The 14004-nt window shown below is 34.5% G+C and overlaps 1 protein-coding gene across 5 annotated transcripts in view; it reads right to left on the minus strand.

Annotated features, from left to right (window-relative positions):
• The window catches only part of SHOC2 (SHOC2 leucine rich repeat scaffold protein), a 96109-nt gene that overhangs the window by 5623 nt on the left and 76482 nt on the right, over window positions 1–14004 (minus strand). For 4 of the 5 annotated variants that reach the window (XM_036336010.1, XM_036336011.1, XM_036336008.1 and 1 more), the window contains exons 4-6: window positions 9776–9906; window positions 4808–4996; window positions 476–598 (exon numbers count right to left, since the gene is read on the minus strand). In XM_036336010.1, coding sequence (XP_036191903.1) covers window positions 476–598; window positions 4808–4996; window positions 9776–9906 — 443 coding nt within the window. The remainder of the gene's footprint in view (window positions 1–475; window positions 599–4807; window positions 4997–9775; window positions 9907–14004) is intronic. The other variant, XM_036336013.1, reaches the window with a different exon arrangement.

Raw genomic sequence — 14004 nt, forward strand, 5'->3', positions numbered from 1 at the left:
ACATATAGCATATCAGATATTTCCAACAAAGAAAATATCTATTTAAATAGTAAATAAAAGAGTAGGTGGGTAATTAGAATGGAAAAGTAGGCCAGAATTGCATAAAGGGTTCTAAATGCCAGTCTGAGGAATCCATAATTATTTTGATAGACAATGGTGCAGAGTTCTTAAACAATTAAGGGGGGAAATGTTGTAAAAAATGCTTTTTAAATGCTAATTCTTAGAAAACTTTTATTTCAAAGATACTTTTATAGCACTCAAACCTACCAACTTCAGTGGGCAAGAGTCATTCAGAAGCATTGACCCAGATTAAGTCAACACTTCATCATCTTAATGGGGTTGTATGTGTAAGAGAGTCTAACATTTCTAATTATGATCTTCACTCAAATAGAAATTGCTTATTTTAATTGGAAACTTTATAAGTGAGATAACTGTAGAAGGATCTAAGGAGTTCTAAATGCTCTTTTATACACACCTCAAGAGAAACAAGACCAGACACATCCTCAGGGATCTTTGTGAGCTGATTAGTGGCTAAATTCAATTCTACCATACTGGTCCAAGTTCCAAAATCCAAGGGAAGTGATGTCAACTGATTGTCCTAACAAAGACAAAAAGAAGCATCTAAAGTATAACCATAAAAACAAAGTTCCATATACTACCTGATGGAAAGAGAATTCTTAAACAGAAAACTTATTCCCTTTTCTTGATAACAAATAAAGAAAGAATAAAAAGCAACAAAAACTCTAAGCCTTCAAACTTTTTCATACAGTAGTTAGGTTTTTGTTTTGAGGTAAAATTGGAAGTTTGTTCCCTATGTGATTATCTGTATTGGATATAGAAAAAAAATATGCCATATAAACCAACACAAGATTTCAACGGTCCCAGTGATAAATATGATGTTTTCCCCATTTTACAATAATGTACAGAAATCACTGAATAAAATGTGGATGCTCACGAACACAACGAAAGAATAAACATCTAATTAGGGCCTACAAGGAAACCAGATAACCTCAGCAATTCTAGAAATGCTGAGCAATAAAGTACGAGAGGGAAAAAGTCTTAATAAGACAGCAAATTAAATCATTAAATATTAATTAAGTATCCATGATTTTACTTTAAAAGTCCAAAAGAAAAGATGACAAAAAATACTTATCACTGAATTAAAAACAAGTGATGAAATAGTATGATGCTAATTTTAAAAATTAGATGTAGCTATACACAGAAAATAAGTGAAATATATGTCAATGATTCACTATTTTTTTCTGCTTCCTCATATTCATTTATGAAACACATTTTTATCAATAACAACTCTTACCACACTGTCGTGTGTTGGGGGTATTGGTATTGAGAGCAGACCATCAGTCCGTCCGCTCTCTCTACCCTGTCCCAGTTGGGTATCAATGATATATGCCAATATGTTACCAGAGATCCTACCTTTCATTGGTGGATCATTTTATGTCCTTTTTGTTCATCTGTATTTTAAAAAATATTTTTTGCAATATACAATGATTATTTTACACAAAACTATCCATAAGAGAAATCCCAAGTAGTAAACATTCATTTGAAAACCAGGTTTTTCTTTTATTATATTTTAACTTATTACCTATTAATTATAACATTTAAACTTACGACCTATTGATGCCCAAACTACTGATAGTTAATAGAATGATAAAACATTTTCATTTAAAAAACTTACTACTGTGCTAATATAAGCAAGAAAATGTCAGGTTTTATTTGACTTCTTTCAAGAAAAACTTTTGCTAAACATGTTATAATTTTGAAGGAAAATTAGGACAAAGCTCTATGCAAAGTTTTATTATTTCACAGAAAATAGGCTTTCCCAAGCTAACATATTATATTAATGTCATATACATAAAAATGTATAATCAAATGCAGAAACTAATGAACACCTATCTGGACTGTTGTGTTCTAAACCTCTTATTACAAACTGTACAAACTGAACATCAGATTAAAGCCATTACCACTGCTAACTCTCATATAACCAGACTGGATAACAATAACTTACACCTGCTTAAGACTGTAAGATTATTTTGAATTTCCACTAGTTCATTTATTATATACTTCCAAAGAATTATCATAAAAAATACATATATTTATGAACAAGTATAGACAGAATTGAGACTGTAGTTGAAAGAACCACATTTATGTTGAAATGGTTCATCAAAGACAAAAGGATGTATTATGACACAACAGAAAGAACACTGTAACTGAAGCTTGAAATATAGGTTCCCTGAATTCCTACTCAGCCATGAATTAGTTATGTGGCCAATTTATTTATCTCCTCTGGCCCTAAAGTTTGTTCACTACAAATTAAATCACTGAACAAATCATTTTTCATTTCTTTCCTCCTTTTGTAATAAACTTTTTTCCTTATTACAAATGTAAAACTCATTCACTGTAGAGAATATAGATAAGCAAAAAGAAACTAAAGATGCAAGATGCCCATAAATAATTCTGATATTCAAAGATAAACATTGTATTTGTTATCTACACTGGCTAATATATACATGTATATAAATCTATAACTATTTCATATATAATTAAGCACATTAAAAACAGTTTTTAAAAATATGTGTGGAAAGTCCTGCATGCTTTAACTTTTTGTACTTAATAAATTGAGAATGCTTCAACTGGTATTTACTATTAAACTAGAGTATTATTTTTAATGGCTTCATAGTATTCTATTAAAGATACAGAGACATACCTGAGAGATATTGAGGGTTTGGTTCCAGACCACCACAATAAAGTAACGCTTTAGTGAGTCACATGTATTTTTTTTGTTTTCTAGTGTACAACAAAATTATGTTTACACTATACTGTAGTCTACTAAGTGTGCAATAGCACTATGTCTATAAAACAATGTACATACCTTAATTTAAAAATACTACTAAAAAATGCTAAGCAAAATTTGGGTCTTCAGCAAGTGATATAGTCTTTTTGCTGGTAGAGGGTCTTAGCTAAATGCTGATGGTAAAGGTGATGGCTGCTGAAGCTTGGTGTGGTTGTGGCAATATCTTTAAATAAGACCAATGAAGTTTGCACATCAATGAACTCTTCCTTTCATAAAGGACTAGAGGCCTAGTGCACAGAATTCATGCACTGAGGCAGGTAGTGGGGGGCGGGGGGAGGTGCCTCAGCTCAGCCTGTGCCCTCTCGCAGTCTAGGAGCCCTTACTCCTTACCGCCTGCCTGCTCGCTGTTCCTTACCCATCAGCTCACTGCTCCTTAGCACTGCCAAGGAGGCAGGAGAGGCTCCCATCACCACCGCTGCACTCCCCAGCTGTGAGCCCGGCTTCTGGCTGAGCAGCGCTCCCGCACTGACCACCAGGAGGCAGCTCCTGCGTTGATCGTCTGCCCCCTGGTGGTCAGTGCGCATCACAGTGACAGGTTGTTCTGGTCATTCAGCCATAATGGTTGCTTAGGCCTTTATTATATAGATAGATTTCTGCAGGCTCCCTACTACCTCTCTTAGCCTTCAAAGAATTGAAGAGTTGCCCTAACCACTTTGGCTCAGTGGATAGAGCGTCGGCCTGCGGACTGAAAGGTCCCGGGTTCGATTCCGGCCAAGGGCATGTACCTTGGTTGTGGGCACATCCCCAGTAGGGAGTGTGAAGGAGGCAGCTGATCAATGTTCCTCTCTCATCAATGTTTCTAACTCTCTATACCTCTCCCTTCCTCTCTGTAAAAAATCAATAAAATATATTAAAAAAAAAAAAAAAAAAGAATTGAAGAGTTAGGGTCTTGCTCTGAATTTGGCTTTAGCTTAAGGGAATGTTGTGGGTGGTTTGATTTTCTATCCAGACCACTGAAACTTTCTCCATTTAAGCAATAAGGCTGTTTTGTTTTCTTAACATTCGTGTTTTCACTGGAGTAGCACCTTTAATTTCCTTCAAGAACTTTTCCTTTGTAGTCACAACTCAACTGGCACAAGAAGCCTAACTTTCAGCTTATCTCAGCTTTGAACATGCCTTCTTCACTAGGTTTATTCATTTCTAGCTTTTCATTTTAAAGTGAGAGACATGTAACTCTTCATTTCACCTGAACACTTAGAGGCCGCTGTAGGGTTTAATAACCCTACAGCCTAATTTCAATATTGTTGTGTCTTAGGAAATAGGGAGTGGGAAAGAGATGAGGGAATGACAGGTCAGTGGAGCAGTCAGAACACACACACAACATTTATCAATTAAGTTTGCCGTCTTATGAGTGCGATTTGTGGCACCCCAAAACAATGACAACAGTAACAACAAAGATTACTCATCACAGATTACCATAACAGATATAATTTAAAAGTCTGAAATATTGCGAGAATTACCAAAATGGGACACAAAGACATGAAGTAAGCAAATGCTGTTGGAAAAATGGCATGGACAGACTTGCTTAATGCAGGGTTGCCACAAACTTTCAATTTGTCAAAAAACACAGTATCTGAAAAGTGTAATGAAGCAAAGTGCAATAAAATGAAGTATGCCTATAATACTTTTAAAAAATGAAATCAAATATTAATATTATAATAAGTTGGTACCAATTAAGTAGAAAGCTCTGCAATAAATATGCCTACAATTATACTTTTATGAACACTTGATAGGTACTTCTTTAGGACATACTGCTAAGGGTATGCATGGTCCTAAGATATTTGTTATCTAATACAAATTGCTCTGAAATATCCTTATCAGTTTAGACCCCATCAACAAGAAACAAATACCCATTCCCTACACTGACAGAGAAAACAAGTATTAGTAGACGTGCTAGTCATGTAGCTTTTTTCCCTATTACAAACAGAAGCTTACCTTCATATTCAGCTTACTTAATACTTTTGCTCTGGAGAAAATTCCAAATGGAATTTTATTGATCCGATTGTGTTCCATGTTGAGGGAATAAATGGTGGAAAACTGAGATGGACCACCAACTGGATATAACTGGAAGCAATTTCTAGCTAAGGTCAAACTATTCAGTTTCACAAGACTTGACAAAAGGCTCTGTAAAAAAATGAAATAAAACATAAGAATTAGAACTGTAAAAAGACTTAAAGGTCTTACAGGAAAGAAATGACAGAGACTAGTTGGTGTGTTTTGTGATGCCTCGTGGAGAGTGACAGTCACTACTCAATTTTAGCTAATTGTTCCTTGCAGAAATATGGAACGAATATAGTCAGGTTTTCAGATTTTACAAGAAACAGCAAATTTATTTACTTATAGGAAATCTGAAGTACCCATCTCTATATTATTAAGATTAACATAATGCCTGGCACAGACTGAGCAGTTATTTCGTAATTTAATGGTTCCTTTTAGGAATATTAAATTCAGAAGATGGTTACACTTTCTAATATTATATAATACACTCCTTCTCCATATGGTAAAATTTCTGAAGGAATTTGCACCTATCAAGTAAGTATTTATTAAGCACATAATCCCATTATCCCCTTCAGCCTTCTACCAGGTAACCACAGTGCTAGATGTTTAAGTATTACAAAAGAATTTCTGCTATTAAGAAGACTAAAACCTATTTAGAGAAATAAATCACACAGGTAAAAGAAAATAATACATAACTATATATAATCAATAACACATATAGAACTAGAGGCCTAGTGCATGGATTTGTGCATTGGTGGGATCCCTCGGCCAGGCCTGCTAGGACTGGGCCAAAACTGGCTCACTGACATCCCCCAAGGGGTCCTGGATTGCGAGAGGGTGCAGGCCAGGCCGGGGGACCCCACCAGTGCACAACCGGGGCCAGGGAGGGACCGCAGGAGGGCTCCAGGGTGTGTCCAGCCCCCAGTCCCTGGCCAGACCCAAGCAGCAAGCTAACCTACCGATCAGAGGGTCTGCCCCCTGATGGTCAGTGCACATCATAGCAACCGGTCGAATGGTTGGAGGGACAATTAGCATTAGGCTTTTATATATATATATATACACTAGAAGCCTGTTGCATGAAGATTCGTGCAATAGACCTTCCTTCCCCTGGCTGCTGGCACCGGTTTTCCTCTGGCACCCAGGACCCAGGCCTTTGGTCCAGCCACAGTAAGGCTGCAGCAGAGAAGCCAAGCCTCTTCAGTCTTCAGTCTTCGCTTCGAGCCTGTGTATGCAAATTAACCGCCATCTTTGTTGGGTTAATTTGCAGAGTCGCTCTGATTGGTTGGTGGGCATAGCAGAGTGACACCAATTTGCATGTTTCTCTTTTATTAGTGTAGATAGACAGATAGGCTCTTGCTGGTTCAAGGAAAAGCAAATCAGCATCCCCTGGGAGCTTGTTAGAAATGCAGAGTCCTATAGTTTGCTCCTGCAGAATCATATGAATCCTAAGATTCTCAGGTGATCTGTATGCTCATTAATGCTGAGAAACACTAGTATAGGCTAAAAAACACTTTTGAATCCTGACTCTATCCTTTAGGATAGTGATGGCGAACCTATGACACGTGTGTCAGAGGTGACACGCGAACTCATTTTTTTGGTTGATTTTTTTGTTAAATGGCATTTAAATATATAAAATAAATATCACAAATATAAGTCTTTGTTTTACTATGGTTGCAAATATCAAAAAATTTCTATATGTGACATGGCACCAGAGTGAAGTTAGGGTTTTTCAAAATGCTGACACGCCAAGCTCAAAAGGTTCGCCATCACTGCTTTAGGAGCTTGTGATTTGGGCAAGTTATTTCTCTGAACCTTAGTTTTAATCATTTGCAAATGATGATGCCTTATTTTATAGGCTGTAGTAAAGACTTTTTAAAGAAATAAAATACATACATAATTTTACAATATCTAGCATGTAGTAAGTACTTAAATTTTAAGTCCCTTCTCTACCTAAGCTGAAAGATGAGAAATACTGGAAAAACTGGAAAAGCAGTAAGGAGACTGAGAGTGGCATAAGTTTTAAAGGAAGAAAACATAATTTAAATATTTAGAGAAGTAAAAGAAAACACTGAAATAAAAGCCCAAGCAGGGATAAAACAAGCAGTGTGAAATGTGCATGTGTATGTGTGCTTTAAATAATGTTCAAATGTTAGCTGTCTACCATGAGGAAACTGAAGACTCAGCACTTGAGGTGGGAGTTTATTTGCATGGCCAGCTGAAGGAATGAAATAACTATATAATTAAGGGTATAATTATATGGTGAACTGAAACTTGTTCTTTATAGTGAATGTTAAGAAGCTACTCAACATTTGTCTACTGGTGTGCACAGATAAAAGGAAGAGTACAGATAAGAGTGGTGAGAGAGTTTTGTATAGCAGTCAATTCAGGAAAAATGCCTATATTATACTTTATTGAAAATAAAGTTTTGAGTCTCATGGCAAAAACTTTATTTTTATTAAGCTAATTACTTTACTGAATTGACATTCTTCTATTTTAAAATGTTCATACCTGAGGATATTTGAAAAGGGGAAGCAAGAAGGCAGCTCTCAAACCTTTCATTCTTAGATCACATGGTGAAGCTCTTGGGTTATCATTGCTTTAGAGTCTGACACATCTAAGTTCCCATCTTAGATAATCACTTACCAGTTTTGTGACCTTAGGTGAATTAATTAAATAATAAATATATATCTCACCGTATTCCCAGAAAAAATATGTAACAAATTTGTCCAGACACATAACTTCTCTTAAGTCTTATTTCCCCACCTATTTTATAAGACTATCCCAATAATTAGGATTATAATGGAGATTTGAATGGGTTAATACATATAGAGCTCCTAGCATTATTCCTTAAGCATGATTAAGTTCCTTTTCCTATGTCTACATTAAAACTAGTCCATTTTCAGTCTTCAAATGGCAAAGTATATAATCATTTTGTCAGTTCTGATTTCAGCAATATGAAAGCCCCAACGAGAAACCACTTTCCTGATTTTCTTGCCTACCCCAGCTTGAATGTCTAGATTTTGTCTTCCTCATTGTATTTATAATACACACAAGTAATTAGATATTTGCATTAGAAATATGCTCTTACAAAGCACATATACTATATTTAAATAAGATTTAATGCTTTCCCATATTTGGACAATGACAATCAAAACTCTCATAGTTCTCCATCTGAAAATAGGCAAGTTTAAACACACACACACACACAGCCAGCCAGCCCTACTTCCACAGCCAGACAGAAGAGAGCTGTCCTCTTTATAATTCTATCAAAAATAAATCATTGCTTTTTTCATTCACAAAATATTATTTATGAAAGTACTTTTCACAATCTCTGTATCCTAAGAAGAACCCAATAATTATTAGTTTCCCTTCACTGATAGTAAGACTAAATATATAAATTCTTAAATTTCTCACTGTGTAATTTGATATATACCCAGTCTTTATATTTAGGCACAGTGAAGTGGTAAAAGCAGTCAATCTTACTTAAAATCACAAATAACACCCTAAAAGCATCCCAACAAGGTCTAATTAATGTGCCAATGATTTGTCTTATTATGGATATGAATCACTTTTAGAAAAGGGGATGATGACATTGGAGAACCTCACCCATTATGATCATTTTAAATTACCACTATCACAGAAACACAAAAATCCAGACAGTCTAGTTGTCAGCGCTCTATCTACAATCTGTGTAGTCTAATCCTTATCCCACTTAAACTGCTGCTAACAATGATAATTTGCCACAGGTGAGGAACCAGTCCAGCCTAGAAACTACAATCTTGGGAAACTCATTTCAGTACTCTGATCAAGACACTTTCTGAAATCCCAAATACCCAGATTAATTGGAGCTAAATTAATAGGCGCTATTTTATTTCTGTATCCTTAAGAAACAAATAAATTGAATATATCACATAAACTAATTGCTACAAACGTATAGCTTCATTTACTCAAACTCTTCTTTCAAAATCAAAGCATAAATCTGAAAAACATTCATCCAAAGCATCTTTATTCTTAATTCAAATATACATACACAAACACCACAGAAAAACTAGCAATAGTCAAAACATAATAGGGCCACTTATATTATTTTTAATTGTTAAGAAAAAAAGACTTTGCAAAAGCTCACTCAATCCGTTAGTCCACAATGCCGTTCCTTTATGTTAGAATACTACCATTTATGCTGAATAACCATAAGCAAACACACCAGTTGTTGGGTATGCTAAAATAGTATGTAGCAAAAGAAAGAAATGCAAGAGTAAAAAAAATAATAAAGTTGAAAAGAATATTTTTAAAGTATCTTCCCCAATTAATCTGAGTAAAATAAGTGAAAATATTTTTCTAATACAACCAACCAAACCCAAATTAAAACAAGTATGTTAAAAAAAACACACATTTTGGTGACTGATAGATGCAAAATAGGCTTTAATATTATTGCATAAGCAGGGTAATAACTTGGGTCACAGGTGTGTTGCTGCCAATATTATCTTGATAATAAATAGTATATACTATATAGTTCATTCTTTTCATTTATCATCTTTCTTCAGTACCTTTTTTTTTTTTTATAACTGAATTGGGTGGGGTAGTGAGTTTTAAAACCAGCCATGCAACTTTTCCTTTATTATAGCTTTTATTGCTAGTTTCAAATGACATGAAAAAGAATTAGGTGCTAAAGGGGAATGTAGCACACCAACTTACCACTTTGGTTTCTCCTTTCTGCACATCAAAAATTTTTTTTAATATGTTCCTTTAATCATACCTATTCTTTCTTCTTTGGAATTATCTTAGTGGTGGCTATATATCCACAGCATACTCCTTTTTAGGCAATCTCAATCATCAAATTATTTAAACAGCTATAAAAACTTACTAGTTTCTCCTTTATTATCTTGCAGGCTTATTTCTACTTACCTCTGGTAAAGTAGAAATGTTATTGTTCTCTAAATTTAATTCTTCAAGTGCACTGCATTTTGCCAGTGATCTGGGTATTGCTGACAGTCTGTTATATCTCAGACCAAGACGACTTAAACTGGACAGGTTTCCTATGAATACACACAAAAAGAGAACTTAAAAAAATATACGATGAGCCTCTCACTGTCCTAGGCTATCAACCAGATATTTATGAATTACTGTAAAGCACTATTTCAGCAAGATCCTTAACTTTAAGTACCAAGGAACAACACACTACACTTCACCAATTAGGATGATGTTGAAGCCACTTGTCTTAGAGAAATAATGAAATACACTACAAGTCAATTATAAAAATAAATTATTAGAAAATATTGGCATACTTTAATAATAAATTAACCTTTAGATAAGGCCTAGTCGAATAACATCAAGCAGTGTACATTTGAAATTTATAATAGTTACCCCATTTGTATCTATGTGATGATGATCCAACATGGAACAAGTGATTATATATAAAAATGAACATTTAATTTTGAAGAAAAAAACTTTCAAATTTCTAATGGTATTATTTAAAATATACAATGCACAATTATTCTGAGATAAGAAAGGTTCAATATTTTCCATGAGTTTTAATATAAACATTCTAAAAATTCTCTGAAAAGTTGACCTGATAGTAAAAAATTCCTCAAAAATATTATTTTTAAAAACTACAAATCAAAGTGAAAGTTATAGTCTCTATTATCTAAGTATACACTAGGATTGAGCACAAATCAGCCACTATTGAATACATTTAAAAAAGCAGAGCAGAAAACAGGCATTTTCTAGTTCTATTGCCAAGACTACATACTAGTATATGGCAAGCTACAGGTAAGCTACATGAATGAATATGACATCTGCTATCATAAAAGGTTTAAATCAAACTTAATTTCCCAAACAATATACACTAGAAAATATGTACATTTTTATAAAACAAACAAAAAACAGTGATGAGAATTTAGTGTTTCTTTAACATGACTGGTTAATTTCTTTCCTAACTTCAAATTATTAACGGTTGCTATAACATTTTTAAACTGCCAGGGTTTGAACATCAAATAGAGGTTCTGATTTTAAATTAAACAGTATTACCATCATTAGGAATAACAGAATAACAGAAGTAGTTGTCTTGTGTGACACAACTTTTTGGGAGACAAATGTTTGGATGCCTTCCAACTTTCAGCAATCTTCTGATGTTTGTCTATCTCTTTTTCATCTTTTTTTGAAAAAGTTGCATGAATAACGTTCTCTCTTAGATGCAACTTTACTGCAATACCTACAGAGGATTTATTAGTCTGTAGCATATGTTTAGCCTTGAAACCCTAGGAGGGAGCCTTATAACCCTCATCTAGATATCACTCATTTGCATCTTCCCCTCTTGCTGAAGAAATGTGACTGAAGTTATAAGAAATGACAAAATAGCTCATTGTCAAAGTCATTTACAATGAAAATACTCTGATAATTCTATGCCACAAGTTTAGACAAATATAATGCAAAATTTGCTAAGTTTTTTTTTAATAGAAACCACTTCAGTTCCCACAATTTGAACTATTCCAGAAATATGCTATGCTCATTTATATTACTTTCTTACTATGGTGTTTAGAAACTGGGTCAAGAGTTCACTAGTTCTGCCCAGCCGGTGTGGCTCATTAGAATGAGCATTGACCCAAGCACCAAGAGGTCACCGGTTTGATTCCCGGTCAGGGCACATGACAGGGCTGTAGGCTCCATCCCCAGTGGGATGTGTGCAGGAGGCAGCCAATCGATGTTCCTCTCACACATCAATATTTCTATCTTTCCCTCTCCCTTTCTCTCTCTCCAAAATCAATAAAAACATATTTTTTTAAAAAGAGTTCATTGGTTCTGTTTAATTAAGATTCCAATAAGCAGAAAACTGAATACAAAAGCAATAGTAAAAACTACCACTTAGCAAAGACAACTTAATTTTGTCTTTAAAATGCTTTCTAAATTAACTACGGATGCTTCACTAGTGCCTTTCTGATGACATTGCTGAGATGTGTCTGGAGGGAGAAATAAAAACAAGCCTATGTAATGCCCATGGCCACTATAGCTATAGCAAGCCTGGTAAAGGTAGGAAATTTCCTGGTAGCAGTGATAATGCCTGACTATGAATAACTTCAAAATCTCAAATTTTAATTTGCTGTATGAAGTTGAAGATTAAAGAGGCAGTAAACCTTAAAAAAAAAAAAAAAAAAAAAAAAACTGGAATAAATAAGGCCAATCCCTTCTCCCCCTTATACCACTGCTTTCCCTATGAAAGAAAGCTGTTCCACTATAACGAGCGGCTCCATGCATGAAATTCGTGCAAGAGTAGGCCTTCCTTCCCCCAGCTGCCAGCACCAGTTTCCCTCTGGCACCTCACAGACCTGGCTTTGTCCGGAAGGTCGTTTGGTTATCCAGTCTAATTACCATATTATGCTTTTATTATTAAAGATGGCTAGAGCATTCATTAAGGGGTCTTTGAAATCTGTCAGATAAGGAAAGGCTTACTGATAGTAAAAAGCCCCCCCAGTTTTCTTCCATGAACTGATATGTCTCATTCAATCACTGTTTATAGTAAAATAGTAGACAAATACAACATTTTAACCATTTTTTTAAATTTTTCAATAAAACCTAAAAGTAAATTGCTTATCAACTCAAAAGCCCAGTAAACAGAACCAGATTCCTAAAACTTCTCTTCCAAAGGCAAAATAACTTAAGTTTCTCACTTTCAAAATCAGAATAGGTTTCTAGAATTTAAAAATTACAAAATGAAAATGATGGTGAAATTGCCATATAACATTACATAATACCAAAAATCATGGTTAAACAAAAATAGTACCTTCAATATTCCTAAACATTGTCTTTTTCACTGTGTGTGTATGGTAGAAGAACCTGAACTTTTAAAAATGTGATGTATGAGAATATGCTATTCTGATGAAGAAATTCACATCTGCAAAGGTGTTACCACTTTCTTAAGAACATGGCATGTTCAAAGAGTCATCCACATTTTGCCAAAATCTACTACTCTCAGAAAAACAAAAGAGGTGAAAAAAAATTAAGGATGAAATATCAAAACTCTCTTATACCAGAAAAAAACTGACATCAAAAGTCTGGCACTTACTGTGTGATTCACCCCCTACAGTGGTTTCAACCTCTAACCTCTTTCAATGAGCGGTAAACCACAAACTAAACTGCAACCTAGAAATCAAGCCATAGCTTGCTTTAGTGCTGAGCCATTGCGACTAAGTCAATGTTGCTGAGATTCTGTGTATAAATGTAGGCTGATCTCTTCCAATCACTGGCATTTAGCTTTTAGGTGCTTAACTCTGACAGTAAGTTGTTCTTGTGCTCTACTTTGACAGCTGGCTTTCTTATGCTGTCAGATTTTAAAATATGGCAACATCAAATGGCTATGAATTCAAATTAAATGCTTTCAATTCCAGCAAATATAATCAGCATCTTTAGGCTAAATCAGTATAATCTTTGAGTAAGACTCTAACTTAAATAGCCTTAATCTTATTTTAACAAAGTAGCAAAATATCAGTGGAAAAGACACAACTCTAACAATAAAATAATATCAAAGATACAATTTTTTTTCAACATTAATCTGAAAGCATACTGAAAAGCAAGCAATACAAAATTTCTTAAATGCCAAAAACCCAAAAGAATGCCATTATTAAAAAGAAAACTAATAAAGTTGTTATATGCAAACTGCACTGTAATTATCTAAAACCTAACTACTAAAACTCTACTTGTTGATAAAACCATAATTACTGTAATATTTCTTCAGAGCCCGGTGCAACAAAAAGACCTCTGTGAATTGTTCTGTGCTCCGGCCTTGAAGGCAAGGTCTTGTTGCATATTTCTATCTCATTTTGAGAAGAAATAGAAAGTTAAATATATTTTCCTACTTCAGATACAACCCTTTCCCAACCCCAATTTCATAAAACCACCAGAGATCTCAGAAGGCTTTAAGATGATCAGGTTCATAGTTTGAAACGAAATGACTATTATAATGAAGTATAATATTTTCTTTAGTTCATAACTGATTCTTGAATAAGAAAATCTTATATAAAAAAAAGCCTAATATGCTATGTGTCTGGTCGTCCATTCAACCAATCAAAGTGTAATATGCTAATGATATGCTAAGGCTGCTCAACTGCTCACTATGACGTGCACCAACCACCAGGGGGCAG

Source organism: Myotis myotis, unplaced genomic scaffold (assembly GCF_014108235.1).
Source record: "Myotis myotis isolate mMyoMyo1 unplaced genomic scaffold, mMyoMyo1.p scaffold_m19_p_15, whole genome shotgun sequence".
NCBI classification, from domain to species: Eukaryota; Metazoa; Chordata; class Mammalia; order Chiroptera; family Vespertilionidae; genus Myotis; species Myotis myotis.